At 42.1% G+C, this 21,532-nt stretch overlaps 2 protein-coding genes and 1 pseudogene across 2 annotated transcripts in view; 2 read left to right on the top strand and 1 right to left on the bottom strand.

The window, feature by feature from the left end:
* LOC115111494 (stalled ribosome sensor GCN1-like) overlaps positions 1-757 on the top strand; it is a 38,155-nt gene extending 37,398 nt beyond the window's left edge. The window contains exon 57 of the mRNA XM_029637608.2: positions 42-757. Coding sequence (XP_029493468.1) covers positions 42-167 — 126 coding nt within the window. The 3' untranslated portion in view covers positions 168-757. The remainder of the gene's footprint in view (positions 1-41) is intronic.
* Positions 758-1,159: 402 nt separating this feature from the next.
* LOC115111493 (ras-related protein Rab-35-like) lies at positions 1,160-15,602 on the top strand. Its single transcript, XM_029637606.2, has 6 exons — positions 1,160-1,444; positions 6,258-6,308; positions 6,452-6,575; positions 11,257-11,381; positions 11,871-11,995; positions 13,465-15,602. Exons 1-6 carry the CDS (start codon positions 1,393-1,395, stop codon positions 13,591-13,593), a joined length of 606 nt encoding a protein of 201 aa, XP_029493466.1. The 5' UTR covers positions 1,160-1,392; the 3' UTR covers positions 13,594-15,602.
* Positions 15,603-15,898: 296 nt separating this feature from the next.
* On the bottom strand, positions 15,899-19,654 carry LOC135565290 (general transcription factor II-I repeat domain-containing protein 2-like; annotated as a pseudogene).
* Positions 19,655-21,532: the final 1,878 nt, after the last annotated feature.

The following is a 21,532-nucleotide window of genomic DNA, read 5'->3' as shown; positions in this document are numbered from 1 at the left end:
TTCAAATCTCTCACTCTGTAATGTTATGTTTTGTCTTTCAGAGCGTTAGTGCCATCCTTGACTCCGCAAGTAATGACCTGCTGTCTGACTGTCACCGCCGCTCCCTGAGGAAGATCTCCAGCCTTCCAGACTCTAACGAAGAGATTGACGACACCATCCTCACGTGATGGGCAGGACTGAACACAGCTTGACAAATCCATACGGTTGCTCATGTACTCAGAAAAGACCTCCACAGCAATCAAGAAAAACTCTGCTGTCACATCTCACAAATACATACATCTATGGAGAGAACCCTCACACACACATACATCCCCATTAACTCCATGTTATCCATTGACCAAGGAAAAGGTATGAATTTACTCACTTTCCTTCATAATCCCCCCCTTTGAACAATTATTTCATTTGTTGATGTTTTAGTGGCTCTAAACATACATTTAGAACATTTTGTTTCATCTCACTAAGTGCAGTTACATTTCCTGAGTGAGCTCACTGCATAAAGAAAGTAATTTGTGCCAATTCCTTTGACATTTTAAATGTGTATTCAATGTCCCTCTTATTTTATTGAATTTATTTCAAGCATCACTGATACTAGTATAACAAAGCAGCAATTACATTTCTCCCATTGCTTATCCTCTGGGTTTTATACCTCTGCTTTGTGTGTGTGGGGAACGCAACCTGTTACCTTTATGATGAAGTTGATATTCTAAACAATTATAAGGTTGTAAAAATAAATCAAATAAAGACCTTGATTTGATAATGGTTTGAATTAGTCTGAATTAACTCAAGACTTTTTGCCACATTGTGAACGTCACTCATTATATTTATCTAATTGCATTCACCAGTATACAACACAAGTTACACAAATTGGAAATGTAGCTAGTAAGTCATATATCCTCTGTAAATTCAGAGAAGTATCCCTTAGTTAAGAGTGAAAAACTGCTGCCTATGACTTGGATACACATGAGACTGGATGTGGTGCGTTTTAGCAATTGTGTTGCTCCGAATGCAGTCTGTCTAGGTCAAAGGTGTAGAATTATTTACGAACAAATGGAAAGGTGTAAACTTTCAACGGCTCCCTGCATGGTGGCTAGAATCAATGGGCCCAAATGGATTAATGGTCCCACTTTGTCGTGCGTCTGCGCAGTGAGCATGGTTCGCGTAGGGTTGGGTGCACAACACTGTGCAGTAACTACCAGAGAAGGAAGCGGAGTTTCCGGCTATTTGCAGCAGAAGGAGAGGATTGCTGACACCGCCGGCTCGGGGGCTAGCAATTGGGCACACTCATTCATATCGGGGTAGGGTTGGTGAATTACAAGACAAGGCTACAGACAGCAAGTCGAGAGGAAGACCGAAAGTAACAGCAAAAGGCGGGGTGACCCACCAACTACCGGCATGGCCAGGGACTACGATTACCTCTTCAAGCTGCTCATCATCGGTGACAGTGGTAAGCGAATACCGTGGATGTGTGACGGGAAATGGGCCTTTCTAGGTTTTTACACGACGAGTCCCCGAAATGTAGGTCGAGGTTCATAACGTGATTTTGGACTCCGTTTTAAGTTGACGTCTTCATTTTAAAAGTCCACATCCAATATTTTCGGGCAATGGGAAAGAGCGGTGACTAGGGCGGAGGTTGTGTATCGCAGGCTGTCAGCCGATCAGGCCGGATATTGCTCGCTGCACGATAGTGTATTAGCGTCTATACTGGGACGAATTCCATCCATTCTAAGAATGTTATTTATGCGGGATACTTGACTGCCCAAGTATAATGGTGTTCCAAGTGTGTACATTGTAACTACATGTTTACATTACTTCGTAAAGCTAGCAAAGTGCTATTAGATTACTAGTTATAGCTACACTACAGTTCGCTAGTAAGCTAACGTTAGTCAGCTAACGTTACATAGTTACTGGCGAGTGTTTTTATTTTATCCCAGTAGCTAGCGGCTCCATTGAAGTTGTTAACCAACCGTTATCCTGCTGTGTCAACTAGCTAGGTTGCTTGTCAGTGTAGTAGTAAAATATATCTATATTTTCAGTAGTAGTTATGTTTGTAATTGCATATTAAAATGTGAAGTGCAGAGTTGTTTACAATAACCTTGGCTTTAATGATTTCTAGATGCTCCCTGGTTAGGGCCTAGTAGACAAATGATGTAGTAATGAAACATTCATAATATTATGATCCAACTAAATGCCAGAAGTCCAGTGAATATGAGGTATATTAGCTAAGAACAATACTACCACGTGTTGTTTTTCTACCTCCTACTCATATATTTTTTTTAAAGATGGTTGCATTCAGGTGAAAACATAAATCCACATTGACAACTCCACAATCACAATTCCTTTGTTGGGAAAGATCCATTGACACTCCCGGTCCTGGCACTACCCTGTCAGCTAGCTGATCACAATAGTGGGAAAGAAAGCAGTCCCCTTAGTACCACAGACACACAGGGGCCTGTGTCCCCTCAGCTGCAGTCTGGTACCAGTATTAGCACCGCTGTTAAAATATAAACCAATGCTCAAATGCAAGTCCTGTCCCCTCCCCTGTCACACTTACACATGCAATTGTTGCTGAGATCGATCTGACACGTATAGGGTTTAGGAGCTCAGATCAAGGGTCCCTTTCTGCACCTCATGGTCCCTCTGCAGTTAATTGGTCAATGAAAACTATTATTTGGACTGACAGAGGTCAAGTTTTGCATGACAACAACAAAGCAGAAACCAACTGTCACCCAGGTTACTGTGCCTCACGTTTGTTAACTAGTTTAAATACAGTATTGATGATTTTGAATGACATACTGTATTTTGTAACTTGTGCTTTTGCTTATCATCCTAGACACATTCAGGGACTATATCTTGACCACATGTTCCTATATGACAGCTAGGTACTCCTTCACAGACCGATAATTGTCCTCCAGGTATCACTGACAACTGTTTTACCAGTTAGACCAGAGATGGGTAATGGACCTGCCAGGTACCAGAGATTCTACAGGTTTACCCTTGACTCACCCAGTCATTGATATCATTCACTGTTAACAAGACTGACTACTGGACTGTCCAGTCCATCATTCAAAACAAAGATGGATTTCACTGGCTTACGACAGAGCCTGATTAAAAGGTAGCAATAATATGGTGATGTGGTTGTTAGTGTCCTGACAGATGTAAGTATTGTTACCCACAGAAAGAACACTATCTGTTTCTTGTAGCTGCAAGTAATGCTGTCTGGTGAAAGTGAACAAGACTCAGTGAATGATCAGAGGGATTTGTTTTCTGATGGGCTTTTAACTCAGGACCAATCAACCGCAGCTAGGCATGATCACATTACCTTTAGCTAGCAACTGATCTGAGCTGGTAGTACCTCTGCCTGGACTCACAGTTAAGCTCTGACATTTTGGCCAACTCCTCATCTGACAGTTGGCTAGCTGCCTGTCTTTGCCTCTTAGTGAATTCACTGAAAGTGTCATCTGATTGGTGTACCAAGTAATTTGCAACATGGGATGTTATGAACTGTACCAGAATAATTTGTTGCAAACCATCACCTCTATATTATTGTGATCTTAAACCTACTAAAGGTCATGCAGAGTACAGCTGTCACTGTCTTTTAACATGGACTAGATGGCATGTATTTGTCTGAGTGCATGCTGTCAAGGCCTGGCTGACTGACTGTGCTAATATACACTACATGACCAAAAGTATGTGGACACCTTCTTGTCAAACATCTCATTCAGATATCATGGGCATTAATATTGAGTTGGTCCCCCCCTTTGCTGCTCTAACAGCCTTCACTCTTCTGGGAAGGCTTTCCACTAGATGTTGGAACATTGCTGCAGGGAATTACTTCCATTCATCCTTGAGCATTAGTGAGGTCAAGCACTGATGTTGGGTGATTACGTCTGGCTCGCCATCGGCGTTCAATTCATCCCAAAGGTGTTTGGTGGAGTTGAGGTCAGGGCTCTGACCAGGCCAGTCAAGTTCTTCCACACCGATCTCGACAAACTTTTTCTGTATGGACCTCGCTTTGTGCACGTGGGCATTGTCATGCTGAAACAGGAAAGGGCCTTCCCCAAACTGTTGCCACAAAGTTGGAAGCACAGAATTGTCTAGTATGTCATTGTATGCTGTAGCATTAAGATTTCCCTTCACTGGAACTAAGGGGCCTAGCCCGAATCATGGAAAAACAGCCCCTCACGATTATTTCTCCTCCACCAAACTTTACAGTTGACACTCAGATTCTTCCGTCATACTGCCAGATGGTGAAGCGTGAATCATCACTCCAGAGAACGCATTTCCACTGCTCCAGAGTCCAATGGCGGGGAGCTTTACACCACTCCAGCCGATGCTTGGTATTGCGCATAGTGATCTTAGGCTTGTGTGCGGCTGCTCAGCCATGGAAATCCATTTCATGAAGCTCCCGACGAGCACTTATTGTGCTGACGTTGCTTCCAGAGCCAGTTTGGAACTCGGTAGTGAGTGTTGCACACTGAGGACAGACAATATAAAACAATATTCGCTACCTGCTTTAGTGCTCGTCGGTCCCGTTCTGTGAGCTTGTGTGGCCTACCACTTCGCGGCTGAGCCATTGTAGCTCCTAGATGTTTACGGTTATATGCATTCACTGTTGACCAGGGCAGCTCTCGCAGGGCCGAAATTTGATGAACTGACTTGTTGGGGAGGTGGCATCCTATGACGGTGCCACTTTGAAAGTAACTGAGCTCTTCAGTAAAGCCATTCGACTGTCAATGTTTGTATATGGAGTTTGCATGGCGGTGTGCTTGATTTTATACACCTGTCAGCAACGGGTGTGGCTGAAAAAGTCACTCATTTGAAGGGATGTCCACATACTTTTGTGTATATATAGTGTATCTATACGATATACCACAGAGGTCAGAAACACACCAGCCTAGTTTTAGGTGGTTTTTAATTGAATTTTATTTCACCTTTATTTAACCAGGTAGGCTAGTTGAGAACAAGTTCTCATTTACAACTGCGACCTGGCCAAGATAAAGCATAGCAGTGTGAACAGACAACAACACAAAGTTACACATGGAGTAAACAATAAACAAGTCAATAACACAGTAGAAAAAAGAAAAAGAGTCTACCGTATATACATTGTGTGCAAAAGGCATGAGGAGGTGGGCGAATAATTACAATTTAGCAGATTAACACTGGAGTGATAAATTATCAAATGGTCATGTACAGGTAGAGATACTGGTGTGCAAAAGAGCAGCAAAGTAAATAAATAAAAACAGTATGGGGATGAGGTAGGTCAATTGGGTGGGCTATTTACCGATGGACTATGTACAGCAGCAGCGATCAGTTAGCTGCTCAGATAGCAGATGTTTAAAGTTGGTGAGGGAGATAAAAGTCTCCAACTTCAGCGATTTTTGCAATTCGTTCCAGTCACAGGCAGCAGAGAACTGGAAGGAAAGGTGGCCAAATGAGGTGTTGGCTTTAGGGATGGTCAATGAGATACACCTGCTGGAGCGCGTGCTACGGGTGGTTGTTGCCATGGTGACCAGTGAACTGAGATAAGGCGGAGCTTTACTTTACATGGACTTGTAGATGACCTGGAGCCAGTGGGTCTGGCGACGAATATGTAGCGAGGACCAGCCGACTAGAGCATACAGGTCGCAGTGGTTGGTGGTATAAGGTGCTTTAGTAACAAAACGGATGGCACTGTGATAAACTGCATCCAGTTTGCTGAGTAGAGTATTGGAAGCTATTTTGTAGATGACATCGCCAAAGTCGAGGATCGGTAGGATAGTCAGTTTTACTAGGGTAAGTTTGGCGGCGTGAGTGAAGGAGGCTTTGTTGCGGAATAGAAAGCCGACTCTAGATTTGATTTTAGATTGGAGATGTTTGATATGAGTCTGGAAGGAGAGTTTACTGTCTAGCCAGACACCTAGGTACTTCTAGATGTCCACATATTCTTGGTCATAACCATCCAGGGTGGTGATGCTAGTCGGGCGTGCGGGTGCAGGCAGCGAACGGTTGAACGGTTATCGTCCTCTGTTATTCCTCCTGGCTCTTTCATGGTCAGAGAAAAACAGAGCTATGGAAATATGATGACTCTGGTGGCAAGCATATGTTTACAAAACATAACTCGAAGTCAGATAAATCTACATCTTCCTTCAAATTAGCTTACTCATGAAAACCTCTGTGTAGCCTAAATGTCATAATTAAAGGGTGGTAAGATATCAAATCTACTGAGTTGTAAGCCTTTTTAATCTGACTCTCAACCTGTCATTTTCTCTTCATTTCAGGAGTGGGGAAGAGCAGTCTCCTCCTGCGGTTTGCAGACAACACATTTTCAGGTAAGAGTAAATCTATCAGGTTATAAGTTGTTTGTTCTGTTGTATTTGAACAACTGTCCAACCCACACTACGTACAGTGAGTATTTGCCTTGCAAAATCAGACACTGGGTCTAATAACGTGTTGTTTTTGTTGTTGTTTGCAGGTAGCTACATCACCACGATTGGAGTGGACTTCAAGATCCGGACAGTTGAGATCAATGGGGAGAAGGTGAAGCTGCAGATCTGGGATACGGCAGGACAGGAGCGCTTCCGCACCATCACCTCCACGTGAGTACAGGCAGGGATGACTAACACGCACACACAAACACATGGAGAGCTGCAGTATTTTTTTACGAGGCCAACTTTTATGATAGTTTGAGCAAGTACTTCTCAAAGACTAGAATCATTTCCATGTTCTTTTTAGAATCTGATGGAATTTCCCACAGACCTTAATTACACATTTTAGTAACAGGCGGTTTTTAGTCAGAATTATAGGACGATAAAGGTTGGAGCTCAATGGCTCTCTCACTTGGGTGTCATCCCCATGGAGTTGCTTCACCTTGTTTCTATTTCTATTGCAGAAATTAGTGCCAATGCAATTTATTTTCTTCCTTTTTTTTACATTTTCTTGTGCTTGCCTTCATTGTCCAAGTTTCTCATTTTCTGTCCGTTGTGTATTTCGGCTCCATGTTTGACAGATAATTATTTGTGTAGAGCCTGCCAAATGGAATAGGGTCATTGCCTTTTTAAAATTGTGGCACAAATAACTAACAATGACCGAATTGGAAGACATTCCTCTCTGAATTCATATTGTTTTTTGTTTATTTTTTACTATGGCAGGTAGTTTCTCTCAAGTGAGTGCTTCCTAAACTGGAGTGGCTGAGAGAGTGTGCCCAGCCTTTCTCCTCTCTGTCATGAGAAACATGTGTAGTAATGAGCAGTTAGCATTCCTGAACAAGAATGCCGTCACTCAGGAGGGTAGGGTAAAGGTCTGAGCTAGTGAGAGTGACCTAACAACCGTCTGACTCACACTGTTCTCAGTTTGTCATGAATAGGACAGCATATAAAAAAAACATTCACTCCTTTTGGACTTTGCCGGACGGTACAATACTTTGACACTGTTTGGCTTTGATGACCTGCGACTATGACAGAGTGGAGATAGTAAAAACCTTGCTGTTTTGGACATTCACTCAATTTACAATAACGACAGTGAGGAACTGACAAAGGTGTTGAGAAAGAGAGGCATTTGAACCTGTGCATGTTTCCCAAGCCCCTGGGAAATGTGTCAATTTCTCCTCAGAAACAGAGCTGCTGGTTTTCCTATGGGAAAACCTCTACAAGTCTACAGTATGGATTCAGTGTGTGTTTTCTACTGAGCTGAGGGAACCTGGCTGTGTGAAGAGGGAGGTGGAGACTGCTACTGCTGGGTTGTTTTCGCTGATTGTTAATTGTGGAGAAGTAGAGTGGCATGGTGCCTCATTAGGTCTATGTGAATTTCAGTATAGAGATGGCTCACAGAGCCCTGCGTGCTGGAGTGGGAAACCCCACCTCCGTTAGGTAAATGGTCAGCCCACCCAGGGTGTATTTTGCCATATGTTCTTCCGTCAGTCACAGTCCAGTAGCTGCCATATGTTTGTCTTCATGGACAGGTGTGTGTGTGTGTGTGTGTGTGTGTGTGTGTGTGTGTGTGTGTGTGTGTGTGTGTGTGTGTGTGTGTGTGTGTGTGTGTGTGTGTGTGTGTGTGTGTGAGGGAGGGAGGGAGGGAGGGAGGGAGGGAGGGAGGGAGGGAGGGACTGGAGTCTGGCTCCAGCGCCCACTGTGTGTTTGTGGTTCTCCATTCATCTGTGCAGAACACCCTCGCTGACTGCCCCCTTACTCCTGGGCTGTGTGTGTCAGGCCATTACAATGTCTCACACAAACACACACACCACCCGCCCCTTTGAAAGGCCTATTGTGCTTATTGTGTGTGTGGTGCAGTCAGATTGGGGATGCACCCTCATTTTGGGTCCTACTCAAACTTATTCAGACATTTTTTTTGTTTGTTCATGAATACTGTGGCTGTCCTCTACTTCCAGCTCTGTATAGCCTATATACAGGTAACTGCCAAAATAAAAGAAACACCAGCATAAAGTGTCTTAATTGGACGCTGGGCCAACACGACCCGCCAGAACATCTTCATTGCGTCTTGGCATAGATTTTAAATGTCCGGAATTCTATTGGAGGGATGTGACGCCATTCTCCCACAAGAAATGGCTTAATCTGGTGTTTTGTTGCTTATGGTGGTGAAAGATGCTGTTTCAGGCACCACTCCAGCATCTCCCATAAGTGTTCAATTGGGTTGAGATCTGGTGAGTGAGACGACACACACACACACTTTAAACCCCCTGTGCTCCTTTGAGACCCCTCTTTCAAAGTCACTGAGATACCTTTTAGCCATGGTAGCCAAAATAATGGGCAACTGGGCATTTTTATACATGACTCTAAGCATGATGGGATGTTAATTGCTTAATTAACTAAAATCAAATGACATTTTATTGGTCACATACGTGTTTAGCAGATGTTATTGCGGGTGGAGCGAAATGCTTGTGCTTCTAGTTCTGACAGTGCAGTAATATCTCAGTTTCACAACACATACCCAAAATACACATACATCTAAGTAAGGAATGGATTAAGAATATATATATACACACACATGTACAGTTGGAAGTCGGAAGTTTACATACACCTTAGCCAAATACATTTAAACTCAGTTTTTTACAATTCCTGACATTTAATTCTAATAAAAAATTCCCTGTCTTATGTCAGTTAGGATCCCCACTTTATTTTAAGAATGTGAAATGTCAGAATAATAGAAGAGAGAATGATTTATTTCAGCTTTTATTTCTTTCATCACATTCCCAGTAGGTCAGAAGTTTACATACACTCAATTAGTATTTGGTAGCATTGCCTTTAAATGGCTTAACTTGGGTCAAACGTTTTGGGTAGCCTTCCACAAGCTTTCCACAATAAGTTGGGTGCATTTTGGCCCATTCCTCCTGACAGAGCTGGTGTAACAGTCAGGTTTGTAGGCCTTTTTGCTCGCACACTCTTTTTCAGTTCTGCCCACAAATTTTCTATAGGATTGAGGTCAGGGCTTTGTGAGGGCCACTCCAATACTTTGTTGTCCTTAAGCCATTTTGCCACAACTTTGGAAGTATGCTTGGGGTCATTGTCCATTTGGAAGACCCATTTGCGACCAAGCTTTAACTTCCTGACTGATGTCTTGAGATGTTGCTTCAATTATTCCACATAATTTTCTTTCCTCATGATGCCATCTATTTTGTGAAGTGCACCAGTCCCTCCTGCAGCAAAGCACCCCCACAACATGATGCTGCCACCCCCGTGCTTCACGGTTGGGATGGTGTTCTTCGGCTTGCAAGCCTCACCCTTTTCCTCCAAACATAATAAAGGTCATTATGGCCAAACAGTTCTATTTTTGTTTTATCAGACCAGAGGACATTTCTACAAAAAGTATGATCTTTGTCCCCATGTGCAGTTGCAAACTGTAGTCTGGCTTTTTTTGTCGGTTTTGGAGCAGTAGCTTCTTCCTTGCTGAGCTGCCTTTCAGGTTATGTTGATCTAGGACTTGTTTTACTGTGGATATAGATACTTTTGTACCTGTTTCCTCCAGGTCCTTTGCTGCTGTTCTGGGATTGATTTGCACTTTTCGCACCAAAGTACGTTCATCTCTAGGAGACAGAAAGCGTCTCCTTCCTGAGCGGTATGATGGCTGCGTGGTCCCATGGTGTTTATACTTGCGTACTATTGTTTGTACAGATGAACATGGTACCTTCAGGCGTTTGGAAATTGCTCCCAAAGATGAACCAGACTTGTGGAGGTCTGCAATTTTTTTTCTGAGGTCTTTGCTGATTTCTTTTGATTTTCCCATGATGTCAAGCAAAGAGGCACAGAGTTTGAAGGTAGGCCTTACAGGTACACCTCCAATTGACTCAAATTATGTCAATTATCCTATCAGAAGCTTCTAAAGCCATGACATCATTTTCTGGAATTTTCCAAGCTGTTTAAAGGCACAGTCAACATAGTGCATGTAAACTTCTGACCCACTAGAATTGTGACCAAGTGAAATAATCCTTCTTTATTAAACAATTGTTGGAGAAATGACTTGTCATGCACAAAGTAGATGTTCTAACCAACTTCAACAGTATATATGAAATGGGTGATGCAATATGTAAACACAATTTTAAAGTGACTAAGATACCATAGAATAGTGTGGAGTACAGTTTATACATATGGGATGAGTAATGCTAGATACAGGACATTATTCAAGTGGCTAGTGATCCATTTCTAAAAGTGGCCAGTGATCCCTAATCTATGCCTATAGGCAGCCGCCTCTGATGTGCTGGTGATGGCTGTTTAGCAGTCTGATGGCCTTGAGATAGAAGCTGTTTGTCAGTCTCTCGGTCCCTGCTTTGATGCACCTGTACTGACCTTGCCTTCTGGATGGTAGCGGGGTGAACAAGCAGTGGCTCGGGTGGGTGATCTTTTTGGCCTTCCTGTGACATCAGGGGTGCTGTAGGTGTCCAGGAGGGCGGGAAGAACACTATAATTAATATGGATTATTGAACTCTGAGCAGCATGTGGAGTCAGTGTATATGTTATACGCTTTCAGTTAATTTTGGCTGTTATAGGAATGACAAAAGGAAATAAATGTTCTATATTGTGCCATTTATTGGAAAAGGTCTAAGTCTATTGGATCATAAAGAAGCATCGCATCTTAATGTGAGCATGTGCAGTCCTGGGCTCATTTGTCTTCAATCATACTCTTTGCTTTGTTAACATCAGTTGGGATTGATTGAAATCGCCAATGTGTGTTTGTGTAATAGTGTGACTCTGTTCTCTAAGTTAGGCTCCCCCTATTGGACTTGAGGTCAGCATGCTGACTGCTCTCTCTTTCTGTCTCTGTCTCCAGATACTACAGAGGAACACATGGGGTCATAGTGGTATATGATGTCACAAGTGCCGAATCCTTTGTCAATGTGAAACGATGGCTACATGAAATCAACCAGAACTGTGATGACGTGTGTCGAATATTAGGTGAGTCCAGTCCACCTGTTTCAAATACCTTTACTCAGTGCAGTGTTTTTGCAGCAGGGACCCTTGCTTAAGGCCGTATGAAATCCTTGCAGTGGACGGAATCGCGGAATCCAGACATTAAAATGGAATTCAACAATATAAAAAATAGTTTAACTTTTATTGAATGCTGTTAACTAATTAGAACATTTATTAATTTGCACAAATTTCTCATAAGACATGAAAATAATGAAGCAACAGAATAGGAATGCCCCTGTCTGTGTGCGATGCACATATTTGTCTATCACTTATTGCATCGACATGAACACAGAACATACAATTTTGTTTTATCTATTAAAAAAAGTGTAATTTTGAGAGTGAAAAACGTAAAATAATCTCAAACCGGGGGAAATGAAATTGAGGAATCTGGGAAAAATGCAACAGATTTGAACGGATCCTTCATCCAGTTGAGCAGAACGCTAAAAAGGTCTTTCTATTCCTATTCTGCCTTAGTGGGAAACAAGAATGACGATCCCAACTCAAAGGTGGTGGAGACAACTGACGCACAGAAGTTTGCAGAGCAGATGAGCATCAACCTCTTTGAGACGAGTGCAAAAGAGAACATCAATGTGGAAGAGGTAAGTCATTGGCCAGGGACCCTGTAATATTAGTAATGGAAAGTTGAGTGGGTAGAATTGTTCATGGAACACAGGCTTGAAGGTGAGGTTGTTGCTTCATTGGAGGAAATATATAACAATCTCTCATCCAAAACAATGTAGTTGATTGTTTACCATATTGTGTTGTTTTTGTGATTTCCCCATAGATGTTTAACTGTAGTTGATGGCGTTCACCATGTTGTTTTTGTGTTTTCCCCATAGATGTTTAACTGTAGTTGATGGCGTTCACCATGTTGTTTTTGTGTTTTCCCCACAGATGTTTAACTGTAGTTGATGGCGTTCACCATGTTGTTTTTGTGATTTCCCCATAGATGTTTAACTGTAGTTGATGGCGTTCACCATGTTGTTTTTGTGATTTCCCCATAGATGTTTAACTGTAGTTGATGGCGTTCACCATGTTGTTTTTGTGATTTCCCCACAGATGTTTAACTGTAGTTGATGGCGTTCACCATGTTGTTTTTTTCCCCACAGATGTTTAACTTTTGATGGCGTTCACCATGTTGTTTTTGTGTTTTCCCCAGATGTTTAACTGTAGTTGATGGCGTTCACCATGTTGTTTTTGTGATTTCCCCACCAGATGTTTAACTGTTTGATGGCGTTCACCATGTTGTTTTTGTGATTTCCCCACAGATGTTTAACTGTAGTTGATGGCGTTCACCATGTTGTTTTTGTGTTTTCCCCACAGATGTTTAACTGTAGTTGATGGCGTTCACCATGTTGTTTTTGTGATTTCCCCATAGATGTTTAACTGTAGTTGATGGCGTTCACCATGTTGTTTTTGTGATTTCCCCATAGATGTTTAACTGTAGTTGATGGCGTTCACCATGTTGTTTTTGTGATTTCCCCATAGATGTTTAACTGTAGTTGATGGCGTTCACCATGTTGTTTTTGTGATTTCCCCATAGATGTTTAACTGTAGTTGATGGCGTTCACCATTTCCCCATAGATTGTTTAACTGTAGTTGATGATTTTGTTTTGTGATTTCCCCATAGATGTTTAACTGTAGTTGATGGCGTTCACCATGTTGTTTTTGTGATTTCCCCATAGATGTTTAACTGTAGTTGATGGCGTTCACCATGTTGTTTTTGTGATTTCCCCATAGATGTTTAACTGTAGTTGATGGCGTTCACCATGTTGTTTTGTGATTTCCCCATAGATGTTTAACTGTAGTTGATGGCGTTCACCATGTTGTTTTGTGATTTCCCCATAGATGTTTAACTGTAGTTGATGGCGTTCACCATGTTGTTTTTGTGATTTCCCCATAGATGTTTAACTGTAGTTGATGGCGTTCACCATGTTGTTTTTGTGATTTCCCCATAGATGTTTAACTGTAGTTGATGGCGTTCACCATGTTGTTTTTGTGATTTCCCCACAGATGTTTAACTGTAGTTGATGGCGTTCACCATGTTGTTTTTGTGTTTTCCCCACAGATGTTTAACTGCATCACAGAGCTAGTGCTGAGAGCCAAGAAGGAGGTGCAGGCCAAGCAGCAGCAGCAGCAACAGAATGACGTGGTCAAACTCACCAAGAACAGTAAACGAAAGAAAAAGTGCTGCTAGCGAACTCAAACCCACTCACAAAGTCCAGCAGCGTCTGCTCCAGAGAACACACACAGGATGGGACTCCAAGCATCTAAATTAAGACAAGATAGATTTAATAAATATACAATGGGAAAAAAGTCCCCTTTGGACAAAAATCATGAAGAAAAAAAATAAATGTACAGATTTTATTAGAAGTCAGAAGTGTTATTTGGAATTCAGCAGATGACACTATTTAACAGTGATCCTCCTTTCTTGAAGGATCTGCAAGCAGACAAGTGATGGCCATAATGCTCAGATTTCTATATGCATATATTCTTACATCGGTATCTATTTTGTCCTTCTCATTCCACTTCACACGGGACATTGAGTCAAGTGAAACTGTGCACCCGAAGTGGAGGACTCACTTTTTTTTTGATGATTTTCTTTGTTTTTTGGGGGTGAGGGGTGGGGTCTGTTGTTGGAATGGGGGACTAAGTAAAACATCTTTACTGGGGAAGGGGTTCACAACCTTCGTACATTTTTTATTTTGACTTTTCAGACACCTGTATGGCTCATCCCAACCCATTATGAACTTCTGGTTTGTTTTTGGACTTGATGGGAAAATATCATGAGGATGATGATTGATAGGCAACCTTTAGCAACTAATCCAATGGACAGAACTGGTGACTTCTATCTTATCTTTGGTTCTCTTTTTTTGCCAAGCTTTTTCTCCTTTTCCCCTTAATCTCTAGCCAACGACCGGTTTCTAGAGAGGTTTTCAGAGCAGTGAACCACTCCCATGGCCCTGGCTGGGACGCAATGCTCTGCCATCACCACTCACTGCAGTCTTATTGTGCGCTAAGTTTGTTTTTAAAAGAAGAAAAAAATCTTCCACTTTTTTAAAACAATGATACTGCCAATATGTTGTTAATGAAATAGTTAGAAACTCTGTGTCTCCCCTTATTGGACTGTTGCCATAGAGACCCACTGGGTGTAGTAATTTGGGGTTAGGGTCTGTAGGGGCCCAGGTAGCCCTCAGGGAGAGAGCCCAGGAACCACACTCCAGCCTCTGGCCTCTACTCCCATGCACCAAACACCTCATATCAGCACCTCTCAGCTATGGATTCAACCCCCTTAGCTTCCGCCACTTGTGGTGCATTTTAATTATAACATCTATCAATGCAGGGTGCATTTGGTTTGTGCCGGGAGGATGGTGTTGACAAGAAATGGGAGGTTTATTGTAGTCGGTGCAGTGATCCTGATCCATAGCTGACTGGTTAGCCTTATGTGTGTGTGTGTGTTCAGCACTTAACACTGTTTGAAGGGGTATGTATAAGGTATCTGACATGCATTTTAGTATTCATAAGCTATCAAGGAGCTTGCAAAATGTTCTGAACTATTAACACGTGTATGCCTGGTGGTTTCGTCATGTTTCTATCTAGGACTTGTGACTATCTGGTTACCTGTTTAACCGAAGTCTTACTATCCAGTGTTCTGCTTGACTGTGAGTGAGTGGCAGGATGTCAGTGAGAGACTGTTTCCTTCCTGAGCGTCTGCTATGGGGGAGCATTAGTGATGGAGCAATGAGAACCTTGACCGTAACACTTTCCTACACACATCGGGCCCTGAATACCTCTCCCTCTGCTTGAGGGTAACTGGTGTAGGCTGAGTTGGCCATGATGTGGGTTTGGGAAATCTCTATGTGACCTTAACCAGACAACCATTGAGATGGGGAACATGACAGTGCCACAACCTGAGCTCTGGGTGATGCAAGCCAAGCAGTGGAGAAATGGGATCAAATTCCAGACTGTATGATTTCTATTCATTATGTGTATATAAATATAGTTGTGTGTTTTATATTCAATATACAGAACATACACACATTCGCACACACAATTGTGCATGTATTGACATGCCTTGTGTGCTATGGTTGAAACACACTTATCAGCTGTGGTTTGCTGTACACTGGAGAAAGAGATGTACTATTCAGTTCCCTTCATGAATTTAATCAATAAACGTTTTAAAATAATAAATATTTGACACAATGACTGATCTCTCTTGTCAATTATTTGAAGCTTGCTCTTGATTCTTGTTGGGCTTCTGTCTTCTTGCTTTTTGTTAATAAAACTATGTAGGAATTGTGCTACTTAAATATCTTCTATAAAGCTGTTGTTTTCTTCTTTGTTGTTGACCACAATGAAACTATATGAACTCACAGTGTAGAGCATTCATTTACTTTGACTGTAAGTGGCTTAATAAATGGAGTTTTGTCCATAGAAGGCAAGGGCTTTTTCTCAATATATGGAGTGGAGCCAAAGTAAGAACACTACCAAGACAGTTTCTTTATTTCTGTCCCCATTTTATTTTTTCACAGTGGTCTCCACATAAAGAATCACATTCATTGGTTACACTTTCCCTTGGAAAATTGCTAGAAAAATCACTTCTCATTTACAATATTTGGATATTTTTTCCCCATTACTAAAAATAGTCATTTGCTATGAATATAAAACCATACTCTTACACATTTCTTCCATCATAAATATTATGTACCTCGTTATGAAAGTGTCATCAATACAGGAAAAATTAGGTTGTCATGTACAATATTTGAATGAGTATGCATATTCATAATGTGTAAATACATACAATGGGGCAAAAAAGTATTTAGTCAGCCACCAATTGTGCAAGTTCTCCCACTTAAAAAGATGAGAGAGGCCTGTAATTTTCATCATAGGTACACTTCAACTATGACAGACAAAATGAGAAAAGAAATTCCAGAAAATCACATTGTAGGATTTTTAATGAATTTATTTGCAAATTATGGTGAAAAATAAGTATTTGGTCAATAACAAATGTTTATCTCAATACTTTGTTATATACCCTTTGTTGGCAATGACAGAGGTCAAACGTTTTCTTCACAAGGTCTTCACAAGGTTTTCACACAATTGCTGGTATTTTGGCCCATTCCTCCATGCTGATCTCCTCTAGAGCAGTGATATTTTGGGGCTGTTGCTGGGCAACACGGACTTTCAACTCCCTCCAAAGATTTTCTATGGGGTTGAGATCTGGAGACTGGCTAGGCCTCTCCAGGACCTTGAAATGCTTCTTACGAAGCCACTCCTTCGTTGCCCGGGCGGTGTTTTTGGGATCATGGTCATGCTGAAAGACCCAGCCACGTTTCATCTTCAATGCCCTTGCTGATGGAAGGAGGTTTTCACTCAAAATCTCACGATGCATGGCCCCATTCATTCTTTCCTTTACACCAGGGGTGTCAAAGTCAAATGGACGGAGGGCCAAATAAAAAAATCAGCTACAAGACGAGGGCCGGACTGTTCGAATGTTCATTGAAAATTTTTTAAATGACGCATATAGTCTAGTGAACCTAATTGAACCTACTGAAAACCTAACAAATATATTACAATATGATCAGATAAATAAAGCAATATTTTCTTATGGCTCTGTCAGTAATCTTTAATTTTCAACAGACACAAAAGACAAATTTCCTTTATATAAATATCCCCATAACATGAACATTAAATGAAAGAAACCGGTATTCAAGGCACCATCAGTAGACTATATTTTCTATTTTATCAAAAGTGGGCTAAATTTACTTCAAAGAAAAAACAATAATAGCAATTTTCTATCATCCACTCAACTGAAATATTTTTAAAATATAATTGGATTGAAATACAAAAAAATAAAGTGCAAAAATCTATTAATCAAAAACAACACTTTGTTTAAGGAGAAGTAACATGCAGTGAAAACAAATATTAAATTTTAACTTTTAAACTTGAACTGAGTAAAAACTCTAAATATGTGATTGCACAGTAATGTTCACTTGTTTGAGGTTGAGGGTGATACTTGGTGGTGTCCCATCTTTTCCACAAGTTCATCAATGTTCGGGGTAAGGCTCTGAGCTGAAGAAATCCTCAGAATTGAGTGGAGGTGTTCAGCAGTAAGTCGACTTCTGTGTGATGTTTTGTTCAGGTTCATCAAAGAAAACAGTTGTTCACACAGGTATGTGCTGCCAAACATAGACAACGTTTGAGCAGCCTGGATGCGCAGCTGGGGCATTGTGCCGGGAGGAAACGGGCGAACTCCGCAGCACCCACTGCCGCATATTTTGCCCTCAGTGCATCATTGCATTGGAGGTCAATCAACTCCATTTGGAGGTTTGGTGGTGAGCTTTCCACGTCAACAGCAAATGGGTTACCGAGCAGTTCCAACCTGCTTTTTGTGCTTCAAAGTCAGCAAATCGGCGTCGAAAGTCAGCAAGCATACCTATTTTATCAGCCAACTGTGTGCTCGGGAACGCACTGGTAGAGAGCTTCTCTTTCATGGTCTGGCAGCTGGGAAAGTGGCTCAAATTTTCTTTCCGCATCTGCGTCTCCCACAGAGTCAGTTTGGTTTTAAATGCCTTCACTGTACTGTACATATCAGAGATGACACGATCCCGACCCTGCAGCTGCAAGTTTATTGCATTCAGATGACTCGTAATGTCACACAGAAAAGCCATTTCACACAGAAACATTTCGTCTCGGAGTTGTGTTGTGTCTTTCCCTTTGCTGTCCAAGAACAGACAAATCTCCTCACGAAGCTCGAAACATCTTTGAAGCACCTTTCCCTGGCTTAGCCATCGCACCTCTGTGTGATAAGGCAAATCACCATGCTCCGTTTCTAACTCCGTCAGAAATGCCTTGAACTGGCGGTGATTCAAACCTTTGGCTCTGATAAAGTTAACTGTGCGCGTGATGATGCTCATTACATGCTCCATTTTCAAGGCTTTACCGCACAACGCTTCCTGGTGTATGATACAATGATAAGCTGTCAGCTCACCTGTCGCGTTTTCCTCTTGCATCTTTTCCCGTATCTTCGCCACCAGTCCGCTCCTGTGTCCACACATCGCAGGTGCTCCGTCGGTTGTCAAACCCACGAGTTTTTCCCAAGGCAGCTCCATCTCATTTACACATCTTGACACCTCTTCATACAAATCATGCCCCGTAGTTGTGCCATGCATAGGACGTAAAGCCAAAAACTCCTCTGTCACGCTTTAGGTTGGAGTCCACTCCGCGGATGAAAATTGACAACTGGGCAATGTCAGAAATGTCGGTGCTCTCATCCACAGCCAAGGAATATGCAATAAAATCTTTTCCCTTTTTCACAAGCTGCTCTTTTAGATTGATGGACAACTGGTCTACTCTCTCGGCAATGGTGTTTCTGCTCAGACTCACATTTAAAAAGAGTTGCCTTTTTCTGGGCAAACTTCGTCACAAACTTTAATCATGCAGTTTTTGATGAAATCCCCCTCCGTAAATGGCCGGGCTGATTTAGCGATCTCTTCTGCCAAAATAAAACTGGCCTTGACAGCAGCCTGGCCTTGTGATTTGGCTTTTTTGAACAGAGCCTGTCGAGATTTGAGGCCTCGTTTTAATTCCTCTGCCTTTTGTAGCCTTTGTTCCATGTCCATATTCTTGTTTTTGTCCGCGTGTTTCGTTTCATAATGTCGTCTCAGATTATACTCTTTCAGTACCGCCACACTTTCTCCACACAGAAGACACACAGGTTTTCCAGCTACCTTCGTGAACATATACTCCGACTCCCACCTTGTTTGAAACCCCCGGTTCTCAGTATCCACCTTCCGTTTTGCCATTTTTGATGGGTATCTGAAAGTTAATTTTACTGTGATGCTGACGACTGCTGTGCCAATAAATATTGAAATGAAGCAGCCTACTGCTCGGTGCGTCACCTTTGCATTGTGGGAAATGTAGTATTGGTGCGTGTAAAAGATCTGCGGGCTGCCGGCTTGCTGCGGGCCGGTTCTAATAATAAATCAAGATCATCCCAGGGGCCGTAAAAAACCTTCTTGCGGGCCGGATGTGGCCCGCGGGCCTTGACTCTGACATATGTGCTTTACACGGATCAGTCGTCCTGGTCCCTTTGCAGAAAACCAGCCCCAAAGCATGATGTTTCCACCCCCATGCTTCACAGTAGGTATGGTGTTCTTTGGATGCAACTCAGCATTCTTTGTCCTCCAAACACGACGAGTTCAGTTTGTACCAAAAGTTATATTTTGGTTTCATCTGACCATATGACATTCTCCCAATCTTCTTCTGGATCATCCAAATGCTCTCTAGCAAACTTCAGACAGGCCTGGACATGTACTGGCTTAAGCAGGGGGACACGTCTGACACTGCAGGATTTGAGTCCCTGGCGGCGTAGTGTGTTACTGATGGTAGGCTTTGTTACTTTGGTCCCAGCTCTCTGCAGGTCATTCACTAGGTCCCCCCGTGTGGTTCTGGGATTTTTGCTCACCGTTCTTGTGATCATTTTGACCCCACGGGTTGAGATCTTGCGTGGAGCCCCAGATCGAGGGAGATTATCAGTGGTCTTGTATGTCTTCCATTTCCTAATAATTGCTCCCACAGTTGATTTCTTCAAACCAAGCTGCCTACCTATTGCAGATTCAGTCTTCCCAGCCTGGTGCAGGTCTACAATTTTGTTTCTGGTGTCCTTTGACAGCTCTTTGGTCTTGGCCATAGTGGAGTTTGGAGTGTGACTGTTTGAGGTTGTGGACAGGTGTCTTTTATACTGATAACAAGTTCAAACAGGTGCCATTAATACAGGTAACGAGTCTGCTAAATGACTTAAATGTAATGTAAATGTAGAGGACAGAGGAGCCTCTTAAAGAAGAAGTTACAGGTCTGTGAGAGCCAGAAATCTTGCTTGTTTGTAGGTGACCAAATACTTATTTTCCACCATAATTTGCAAATAAATTCATTAAAAATCCTACGATGTGATTTTCTGGAATTTCTTTTCTCATTTTGTCTGTCATAGTTGAAGTGTACCTATGATGAAAAGTACAGGCCTCTCTCATCTTTTTAAGTGGGAGAACTTGCACAATTGGTGGCTGACTAAATACTTTTTTGCCCCACTGTATACACTACTGTTCAAAAAATTTGGGGTCACTTGGACATTTCCTTGTTTTTGTCCATTAGAATAACATCAAATTGATCAGAAATACAGGTTAGACATGGTTAATGTTGTAAATGAATATTGTAGCTGAAAACGGCTGATTTTAATGGAATATCTACATAGGCGTACACAGGCCCATTATCAGCAACCATCACTCCTGTGTTCCAATGGCACGTTGTGTTAGCTAATCCAAGTTTATCATTTTAAAAGGCTAAGTGATCATTAGAAAACACTTCTGCAATTATGTTAGCACAGCTGAAAACTGTTGTTCTGATTAAAGATGCAATAAAACTGGCCTTCTTTAGACTAGTTGAGTATCTGGAGCGTCAGCATTTGTGGGTTCGATTACTGGCTCATAATGGCCAGAAACAAATAGCTTTCTTCTGAAACTCGTCAGTCTGTTCTTGTTCTGAGAAATGAAGGCTATTCCATGCGAGAAATTTCCAAGAAACTGAAGATCTCGTACAACGCTGTGTACTACTCCCTTCACAGAACAGCGCAAACTGGCTCAAACCAGAATAGAAAGAGGAGTGGGAGGTCCCGGTGGCACAACTGAGCAAGAGGACAAGTACATTAGAGTGTCTAGTTTGAGAAACAGACGTCTCACAAGTCCTCACCTGGCAGCTTCATTAAATAGTATTCGCAAAACACCAGTCTCAACGTCAACAGTGAAGAGGCGACTCTGGGATGCTGGCCTTCTAGGCAGAGTTCCTCTGTCCAGTGTCTTTGTTCTTTTGCCCATCTTAATCTTTTATTTTTATTGGCCAGTCTGAGATATGGCTTTTTCTTTGCAACTCTGCCCAGAAGGCCAGCATCCCAGAGGCGCCTCTTCACTGTTGACGTTGAGACTGGTGTTTTGCGGATCAGGACAACAGTTTTCAGCTGTGCTAACATAATTGCAAAAGGGTTTTCTAATGATCAATTAGCCTTTTAAAATGATAAACTTGGATTAGCTAACACAACATGCCGTTGGAACACAGGAGTGATGGTTTCTGATGATGGGCCTCTG

Source organism: Oncorhynchus nerka, linkage group LG27, assembly GCF_034236695.1.
Source record: "Oncorhynchus nerka isolate Pitt River linkage group LG27, Oner_Uvic_2.0, whole genome shotgun sequence".
NCBI classification, from domain to species: domain Eukaryota; kingdom Metazoa; phylum Chordata; class Actinopteri; order Salmoniformes; family Salmonidae; genus Oncorhynchus; species Oncorhynchus nerka.
This window is presented reverse-complemented; position numbering and strand designations above follow the sequence as displayed.